General features: G+C 41.4%; 3 protein-coding genes across 3 annotated transcripts; all 3 read left to right on the top strand.

The window, feature by feature from the left end:
• Nucleotides 1–3,381: 3,381 nt before the first annotated feature.
• On the top strand, nucleotides 3,382–4,133 carry N7469_009708 (uncharacterized protein; the record flags this gene model as incomplete). Its single annotated transcript, XM_056648613.1, has 2 exons — nucleotides 3,382–3,595; nucleotides 3,688–4,133. The coding sequence occupies 2 exons, from the start codon at nucleotides 3,382–3,384 to the stop codon at nucleotides 4,131–4,133; spliced, it is 660 nt and encodes a 219-aa protein (XP_056495744.1).
• A 1,299-nt stretch (nucleotides 4,134–5,432) lies between these two features.
• N7469_009707 (zinc-binding alcohol dehydrogenase family protein) lies at nucleotides 5,433–6,616 on the top strand (the record flags this gene model as incomplete). Its single annotated transcript, XM_056648612.1, has 2 exons — nucleotides 5,433–5,995; nucleotides 6,088–6,616. The coding sequence occupies 2 exons, from the start codon at nucleotides 5,433–5,435 to the stop codon at nucleotides 6,614–6,616; spliced, it is 1,092 nt and encodes a 363-aa protein (XP_056495743.1).
• A 2,244-nt stretch (nucleotides 6,617–8,860) lies between these two features.
• N7469_009706 (uncharacterized protein) lies at nucleotides 8,861–9,853 on the top strand (the record flags this gene model as incomplete). Its single annotated transcript, XM_056648611.1, has 1 exon — nucleotides 8,861–9,853. The coding sequence occupies one exon, from the start codon at nucleotides 8,861–8,863 to the stop codon at nucleotides 9,851–9,853; it is 993 nt and encodes a 330-aa protein (XP_056495742.1).
• Nucleotides 9,854–10,230: the final 377 nt, after the last annotated feature.

Genomic DNA, 10,230 nt, shown 5'->3' with positions numbered 1-10,230 from the left:
ATTCTCTTATCTAGTCAACAAGTGCTAGTTTGTACTTTAGTACCGTTATATCACTATGTGGCAATTCAGGTTAAATGACTATTCTATTCACCATTATCAAATTAATATAAATAGAGCCATTATCTTCCGGTCTAGATGATTAGAACTATCTTCTCTATTTTATTTCAATCTCAACAATTTGAAAATTTTCTATTTGGGACAATTCTCCTCTGCTACTAAGACTATTAGTCATTCTTATTACTAGTCTTTACAATAATTTTATTGAAATTGTTGAAATTTTGTTATATTATTATTATATAAATATTTAAAATTATCTATTGATTCAATATATAGTATTTTAAAAATATTTTTTAGCAATCTATATAAATAAATAATTTTTTCTTATTTTCTTATTTTCGATAAATATAGATAATATTATAAATATTATTTATATAAATTTCTAATTTTTATATATTATATTCAGAAAATTAATTTTTATGATATGGAAAAAGAATTTTCTTGCAACAATACTAAAATACAAGCTAGCACTTGTTGATTAGATAAGAGGATAGTAGAATATACAGAGAGACTGATTCTTGAAGAATCTTCAAGCAATCAGGATAAGACAAGCAAAGTCATTCAACCTTTTCCTCACGTGCCTTCTTCAAGAAAGAAACGGTGTCGAATCGGGTTCGAAGCGTAAAGGTCAGTAGCTTCACCGACAGAGGTAAGCTCTCTAGCTTTACCGTATCATCCTTCAGATCCTTTTTCAGGGATCCCGTGACAAGTAGTAGAATTGGCTAGTAGTCTTAGTAGCAGAAGTAGTCCCAAATAGGAAATTAATAATTCTTCTGATTGAAATATAATAAAGAAAATGGTTTTATCCATCTTGGCCGGAAATAATGGCCCTATTTATATTAAACGTTAGTAAATAGAATAGTCATTTGATCTATTCTGAAGGTAATTTGAAATCAAAATAGTTTGAAACCAAGAATTGCCATATAGTCAATTCTCTTAGATTCTATAGGACGATTAATGATATCACTATCGGTAATTGTGCTAATTACCATAGTGGATATTTACTAATAGACCTGGGTATCCGCTCATGAGCATGCTCATGCCCAGGTCTAATATAAATTATACAAATAAATAGATCTATTTGGTACTGTTATTATCAAAATATTATCTGATTTTTTTTAAAAATAAGTATAAAGATAGAAACAGAATCAAAAAGAATTCTAATTCTATAATAATAGAAAATCTCTTCTGAAATTATTGTTCTACTGTTCCGGCCAGTATATTTTAGCAATTAGTTAATCAAATATTAGATATATTTCTATTTTAGATATTGTATTAGATAATTTTTTTTACTAAATAATCTAATATTGTTATTATTTTATAAATATATCAACTAGTTGTATTGATATCCGAATTGTATTAATATCAGACTAGTCCATATTCTCCGGATAAATATTAATTTTAGTTATCAAATATCTATGTACTGTTTACAGTAATGGTTATAATTAAAAAAATTCAATTTTCAGAGAATCCGAACAGTTCATGGATAGCAATACAACTGTATTACTGCCAAATTTCTATTAAATAATATATTTTAGCCAAGGTCCTAACTTTGCCCCGCAACTGAACCGGCGCTGCGTCTCTCGGCTCCCCATGGCTAGACCGATTTCTGAAAAGCCCGCCCATACCACGTCCATTGGCCGTCCAGCCGGGCCGCATCATTGGTATTGCACAGTTTAGATCTGTCGAAGATCAATTTATTTTTTATATCAAATATATATTTCTCTACTATTTTGTATACCAAATCCACTACAATACTATCTAAATATCAAACAAAACAAGATCTGTATCCAGAAAGTCCGTTCTACTGGGTTTAGTGGCTGAGCTAGTAGTTGTTATTGTTGTATCGTGTGCCATATGATTTGTCTTTGTTTTCAAATGCTTTGTGCTAGGGTCAATCTCACAACAATTACATGTGTAGGTCTCAGGGATTAAGAAACCAGATAGTAGAGATATATGGAGCCACCATCTTTGGAGCAGAACTGTGAGGTGTAATATTGAAGTATTGGGTCTTTCCGGTGAAGAAGATAAATCGCTGGGAATGTTAGTCTGGCTAGCCCAGAATGCCACCATGTAGAGAAATGTATCTCCTTATTACCGGCTAAGTGCAATATAAGCCGAAATGTAATGTCTATTGGTGACAGACCCTGCAGTAGCATATTATCTTGTCTTGATCCGGCCCCAAAAAAAGTCTACCAGACCCATGTTCCCTTTAAGCAGGCCATCTTCCAATGATGGAATTCTACGGCAGCCGTTCATTAATGGTGTTAGTGATTCTCTGTTAGTATTTTTCGTGTATCCAATTACAAGACCATTTCTTTGCCATATATTCGTCTACTCACTATGTTGTTGAATGTGTCTTCCAATGCCAAAAAGCCCTACCGAACTGGTATATTATCGGACAATGGAAATATAATAAGACAAAAATCGATGTAGACAAATGAATAGATATAATATCATAACATCCATCTTGGATATTTTGTTGAATAAGTTGGTATTACTGCAGTAATTCAGACCTTTGAGTAATATGTATTTAGAGAACCACCACACAAAAATGCCATGTTAAGTTCGGGCTGCTTGGCATAATAGGCAGAACAGAACCCCGACAGAACAGGCTAGTCCCGTTTCTGCCTACGCCAAGTCAATCTCATGAAGCCTATAACTATAAGAAAGCCAGTTCACAACTGTCTTACGGAATTTGTTTTAACATCAAGCACCGGGGTGATGGACAGTCTTCCAGCAGAGCTCCTACGTATCATTGCTGGCCATTTTGCCCAGACAGACATTTTTTATCTCATATTATCATCGCAGAGACTTCATAATATTCTACAAGAAAAGCTATAAGCCAAGGTGGTTCTCTACGGAAGATCCTCTGACGAAGCAGCTAGACAAGCCCGAAGATTTTATTCTGCCATATTTAGTAAGCCAGCATTAGCGAGCTATGTCCATTACCTCGCGCTGGGGGATTGGATCAATGTAAATGAAGGCCAGGCCGAGATTCATGGAAAACCTCTTTCACAAATTGCTCCGCAATTAGTCTCCGAAAGAAATGAGTACTCGGAGGCGGAGAAATCAAGTTGGTTAGAAGCCCTCTAGCGCGGAGAAGATAGTGATCCTTGGATAGCTCTGCTTCTTCCACAAATGAGGGAACTACGCAAGCTCAGTATTAACTGGCCCGATACTTCACACCATCTCATGAATTTGCTACGGAAACTGTCTTTAGCGTCAGAGCCGTTTTTTCCATATCTTCAAGAAGTATACTCAGGCGCGTATGATGAGGTTGAGAGTGCGACTCCATCCTATTATGTTGATGCATTTTTCAGGATGTCATCAGTGCGCAAGCTCGGATGTTATGCTCTACGAGAGTACTTTACTAATCCGGATGACGAGAACGATCTTGATGAAGCTGAGCACAATGACCCTTGGAGCCTAATTAGCCAGAAACAGGATACTCTCGCATTCCGGTGTTCCAATATAACTCATCTCGACTTGGCTGAAGTCAATGCTGGAAATGGAATGCAAGAATGGACCATGGCCTGTAAGACGTTAAAGTCATTCCGGGTGAATCATAGCTTCTCTGTGGCCCCTCAAATGAGTTTCAACCTAGGAACTTATATGAAGCACTCTCAGCTCACAAAGGAACGCTGGGAACTCTTTGGGCTGAGCCTGATTCTGGCTGCAAATTCGACATAGATTCCGAGTGGGTGGGAAACTTCAGTGATTATCTCGCGTTGAAAACTATTTGTCTTCCTTTTCCCAACCTTGTGGGGCTCAATGAGCAAAATATGCCAATCCGTCGGCTTGTTGATGTCCTTCCTTGCTCATTGAAGACCATTTACCTTATGCTCAACGATGGATCTAACTTTATGGAAGCCATAATGCAACTAATGGAACTAGCAGATTGTGACGACTTCCCTGAAATGACAGCACTACATCTTGAATGCTCTGGAGTCAGCAGCACGTATGAGATGACGAAACTTGAATGGCTCCAGCAGAGATGTGAGGCGGCCAACAAATCATTTTCTGTTCATTTCTCAAAAGGGTGGTTTTATGGCCTTCAGAAGCCAACAGGCTGAATTTTGGACCGGATAATGAGGCTGAACGGCTGGGATACCTTTTCCACTGATCGCTCTTTCTCTAAATCATGGTTTTTGATTATGATTATTGCATCTGTTCTATTCTGTGGTCGCTACGAACCTATCCTCTATCATATTTGAAGGAGATGATCATTCCTTGCAGGCTTCAACAGTGTATCTGATTTTGCTAAGCTTTCGTATCTGCGGTATACCAAGCCAAGGGGTTCTGAACCTGATTCAAAAGGTCATCGAAATGCGCAATTTTTATATTGAGACTAGTTCAAACGGGCTAACTACTCTACTCTTATCCGACCAACTCTCAAACAAACAATCGAAGAAAATATCACCCTTTGAGGTCGTAAATACAACATAGTCTTCCCTTTGGGATATAGGAACTATGGACACAGCATAGCAGTGGAATACTAAAACAAAGAAAGGTAATTATACAACCCTAGACCAAAGGATACCACCGCACCTCCACCTAGCATAGTGAGTGGCTCGACTGAAAGCTGCTCTTGACTATAGCAGATCAAGTTTGTAATCACCTCCGCTACATCCATTGCTAATCCGGCTAGTAAAGCTCGCTTTAATTCTCGAGTACCACCGGGCTACAGAATTGGTCAAAACCAGCAATTACACAGCGATAGTGGCGAGAAGAGTACCTTTTCTTTGTCTTGATGAGCAGTGTATAGAAGAGCTCCAATGATCAGATCTCTAGCTCCAACCAAGTGTGTCAGAACACTCGAAGATGGACCGTGGGGGAGGGAGAAATTGGCAGCAGCGATCTTGGGAGCGAAAAGGAATAAGACTCCGCCAGCCATTCGGCTCGTGGACAATAAAGTGAGAGTGATAGCCATCGTCACGTTTCGAGAGCGTTTTTCATCGACTTTATGGAGAGTTTCTCTTCTAACAGAGGAAGTAGGAAGACACGACGACAGGGAGAAGAAGAGAGACAAAAACCGGTGAGACAATGGAGCGCCGAGGGGCTAGGAAGATGTACATACGCCAAACAAAGAACGAATGTTTGACTAAGGATTTCTACAGGGATTATCCCGTACGACTCCAAAGCACCCCGCAGTTAAGCATAAAATACCGAACAATTCGGAGGGTTTTGAGCGATCACGTTTGATGGCCTAATGAATCCTACGTTGACAGAGTTTCTTGCATTGCCATTGCATTGATTTAGCCTACTTGCATGATATAAGTACAAAACAATGACCAAGATGGCTCTAAATCGAACAATTATCAACATCAGACCATTCCTTGATCATCACCATCATCCTTGTCGCCGCGGTCAGAATGATTCTCCCAAAGGAACGAAAATGTTTGGTCCAGGACGCACAAGGAAACCCCGTGGTCTCCACTCGACCCCTGCCCAGGCCTCAGCAGCCATTTGATGTATTAGTCAAGGTCATTTCAGTGGGTCTCAACCATACTGACTATAAGGCGCCACGTTTGAAGGCTACGCCGGGGGCCATACTCGGTTGCGACTTTACAGGAACAGTACTCGCTGTCCATTCGGAGGCCCCGTGGGCCTCTGCCAAATCGGGATGCAGCCGTCTGCGTGAAGGTACTTATGTGAGCGGCCTAGTACATGGTTCCAATCCTCTTATCCCTGAGGGTGGTGCATTCTCGGAATATGTCCTCGCCGATGGGCGGTTTCTGTTAGAGCTTCCGAGCAGCTGGAGCAAGCTAGAGAAAGGTGCTTTTAGTGGTGTAGCTTGGACTACAGTAGTGATGAGCATGAACTGTCTTAAATTGACTGGAAGGCCCTCACGGCCCGAGCCGGGGCAGCCTTTGCCGGTCTTAGTCTATGGAGGTGCCACCACTACAGGCACTATGGCCTGTCAACTCCTCTCTAGGTAAGTCAAAAGATCGCACTAGTGCTATGTTGCACCGTTTAAGGTCCTGGTAGGTCTTTGGCAAGCTAAAATAGGTTCTGATCGTGTACTAGCTCAGGATATGCACCAATCGTAACGGCTGGAATAAATTCTCACGACTTAGTTACCTCTTATGGGGCTGTCAAATCCGTCCCGTACACCGATCCTGCAAGCAGTGAGATAATCCGTCGAGAAGCCAGTGGCCCGATTCGACACGCCATTGATTGCATTACAACCCCTGAATCGGTCAAATGCTGCTTTGCGTCCCTCGGCCGAGCTGGTGGCCGTTACGTGGCGCTCGAGTATTGCGATCCTTCGTGGCGGACGCGACAGGCGGTTCAGGTTTCGACGCCCCTCACTTATGAAATTTTTGGACGTACCGTGGAGCTAGAAGGGATCTACCGAAGAGAAGCGGATCCTGCAAAGTCGGAGCTTATAGCTTCATGGCGGGAGGATATGCAGTCTCTACTTGACCAAGGCAAAATCAAACCCCATCCGCCCAAGAAGGTACCTGGAGGCTGGCAGGGTATTATTAAGGGACTCGATATGTTACGAAAAGGGGAAGTGCACGGCCAGAAGTTGGTCGTGTATATAGATGAATGAGTCGTCTGAAGGAATGTATGTGGGAAGAGTTTGTCCGAAATACTAGAATATGTTCAACCTAGTCCATTTCCACTATATTGCAGCATCATATGGTAACGATCCTAGCACTTAATTGCAACCTATTTGCTATAAAAGGAATCATACTGCGAAATACTATTATTTTTACCCCACTGGGCTCATATTGTGTTAGCATTACCAACAGGGGGAATTTTAAGGCAGAATTGAAATTCAGAAAGAGCATGAGAACTCATGACAATAAACATAAATGTGAGGATCAAAATGATAAAAGGTTTGCATTCATGCATGTTAAGCTCATTTTGACTATCGCCCATACGCCTATTTCAGTCTTACTCAGTCTTACTCAGTCTTACTCATCTTGCTCTAATCTCCACTCCTATGATTACTTGCTTACACTGGCTCCTACTTACATTATCTCTCAGCGACGAGGAACAAATAGGACTTAGATGAAGCTATAGGCTCAGAGGAGTCAGGTACAAAGACCGATATATACTTAATAAGGCTTCGACATGAATTGGTATAATGAGAGAGAATTGCACTAAAGGGACAGACAGCCCTAGCAGTAGAGCCGGCGTCTCGGATACAATAACCTGTAAATAAGCGAGCTTTGCATGCAACAGCCAGTAATATTGGAGCTTTATAGCTACTAATTGAGTATGCTTTACGATGGCTTTAAGCGCAACACTTGGATATAAAAATGATAATCGCATAAAGCCTCTTTCTAGAGTATAGACTATATATAGATATAGTGTCGTACCAGATTCCTCTCCACTATTACTTCTGAGGTCTAATCGGTAAGACGGCATCTCAAACAGTCCGTTAACTCTCAAATTGACAACGGATTTGAGAGCTTTGTGAGAATTCCGTGTCATAATTTCTTTTAGCTTTTTTTTTTTGTACACCTGGGACCCTGCAGTCTTACGCAAAGCGCCACCAGATATGGTAGAAGAAGGATTTGCATGACGTACTAGCGAAGAGAATGTATCCTCCTCGGAGTTCCTTGGTATCCCATGTGCACCATTCAAGGGGCCTTATAATATATCCCCACTGTGTAGTTGCATTTCTTAGACTTTTAGTTACAGCTCACAACCTTGTCTGATCAACAGAGTTAACAACCGCGAAAGGGTATGTGGCAAAGCCCAGCAATCAATTAGAATGTTTTATCAGAATTACTCTCATTATAATCATACATAATAAGATGCCCAAAGACCATAATCCAAGAGTATGTGTCGTTCTAGCTTGTGTGATGATAACCTATAAAGACAAAGTCCTGATTGACTTTACCTTCCATTAGGAGTCTCGCATTCTTCGGATTCTTCTTTTACTCAACTTAATTCCGCATTCGACTTAGTCCTTGTGAATCCTTTTGGGGGCTATTGCTGTTCGACCAGAATCGATTGGTACCTTTGGAACCGATGGAGACAGCGGTCTTCTTGCTAGTTTGCATGTTCATGTCGCTTACTCACGTATCGCCTGTCTTACGGACAATTCACCCTTTTTTTCTTTATTCCCCGTTTTTCTTTTTTCTTTTTGGCATATTCTCCATGTTCAGGCATCCACGGCGTTTTACTTCATGCATGAAGAAAATCCTGAAAGGAATTCCGAATCCTTTGCCAATTCCGTAAGCGATTGAATTATACGCGGGATTTGGCCTAGAACGGTGGAGAGTTGACTATTTTTGGGGCTAAAATGACAAACTAAAGTACTCAACAGAGAGACGGGTGGCGGAGCTAGTATAGACCATACGTATAACTATTAATGGTAGATCCAAAATAGACTCTACTGATATAAAGTCTGACAGTTCTTCAACTAAATCATTGTCACCTGCTTGTACTCTGCTAGTAAATTGCGAGGTACCAGATATTCTACTGAGATGAATGCACTTACAGCTAAGCGGGTTGCTTGTGATCGGTGTCGAGATCAAAAATTACGATGCCCCCAATCAGCCAATGGGTCAGAGACCTGCGAAAGATGCAACCGTGTAGGTGCTTTATGTGTGACCAGCAGTGCTCGTCAACCAGGACGACCCCCGGGGTCAAGGATGTCTAGCCGATGGGGAGCAACCAGTCGCAAAGAGACGGTGAATCCTAGAAGAACGACATTGAATGAATGTGATCCCCACAATTTGAATGATCGCTCTACAAATATCTCACCATCTCCACCAGAAGCTATGACCATGATCTCCCCCCGGGGATGAGGAGCAACATCCACCTAGTTTCACGCACGATGACAACACTTGCTTCACATTCGATGGAGTTTCTGTCCGTATTCCTAATATTATGCCCCCCTAACCCGGATCCATTCACCTACACACTTGATACGTCGTCTTCGATATACAGTAGTCCATTGAATGTTGATACATGGGCATTTGGGGAAGAAATCGAATTTGATATGTCGGCATGGCTCGAGAAACAGCAGCAACCCGGCATTTTTCAGGATCAAGCTGCAGGTGATTCTGCAGCTGTCTCCCTTCCAGAGGAACTAGGCCACTTGCATCCGCCATTACCGACCAACGAGCCAATGCCATGGGTAGTCGGTCTACTTGGAAACATACTGCGGCAAGCTACTGAGCTGAGCTCTGGACAGTGGGACTTGGAGACGATGCATATGTCGTGGTTTGATGGGAATGACCCAATCAGTATAGCTGGTCTGGAGCCACTCAGTCCTCTAGAGCACTCGGTCGCGTTGATGGTCAAGTTTGTCCTTACCCTACAAATGATCTTACCCAAAGACTCATTGGATCCTCCCGCTTTAAACTTGTCGACTGCTCTCATGATACTCTCCGCTTATTTAAAGTTCATTCATCTGTTGGATACAATGCTCTCTCGAGTCAGTCGGTGTATATATGAGCAACAAATTCGACAGCAATCGGTGACTTCTAGTGGAGGAGAATCAGGCGAAGATCTTGCTTCTATGTGGGAGCCCACAATAGACCCCAAAGCTGCTCTCCAAGCTGGAAGAGCTTTTCATATGCCGACTATTATTCGGATGTTTGAGCAACAGCTGCGGTCAATGGAGACTTTGATGGGATTACCGGCAGAGTATCGACGATGGAGCCGTGTTTCTCCAGACACAGACACTCCTGGCATCTTTAGCCATAACAATGCGTCTCTATTGAAAGCTATCATCGGACAAAATCAAACTTTAGAAGGTTTGCAAGCTCACAATCAGCTTTCTTCTGTTCAAAAAACCATGGAAAGGTTGAAGGCTGATATTTGAATTCTTGGACTCTCTCTATCTTCAAATTTGGGTTTGTCTAAAATTTGGGTATTGTCGATTCCTGGCCACTTTGAAGTACCTTCATAGGACGTGTGGCCTTGTACGGCTATCAATGGGTTTCATGGTCTGATCAGATTCTTGTGGATTTCATCAAGATGGTCTACAACAAAGAAAATGCACTATAAAGGGACAAAGACGGAGCTATTGAGGATGCATTCTCTCTCAATTTTTTTTTTTTTAAAAAAAAAAATGAATTCAGTTCAAAGCTATATAAAATGGAGGATTGACGTAGCAACATTGATAATTCGATATCTCAACAATGTTTACAAAATCATACTCCTGAGATTCTTCAATTTAGTGTAACTAGCACGACGAAA

The sequence above is a fragment of the Penicillium citrinum genome, assembly GCF_028827155.1.
Source record: "Penicillium citrinum strain IBT 23319 chromosome Unknown utg000009l:1.0-4274883.0:1.0-4276374.0, whole genome shotgun sequence".
Lineage (NCBI taxonomy): Eukaryota > Fungi > Ascomycota > Eurotiomycetes > Eurotiales > Aspergillaceae > Penicillium > Penicillium citrinum.
The sequence above is the reverse complement of the archived record's forward strand: the minus strand, read 5'-3'. Positions and strand labels throughout refer to the sequence as shown.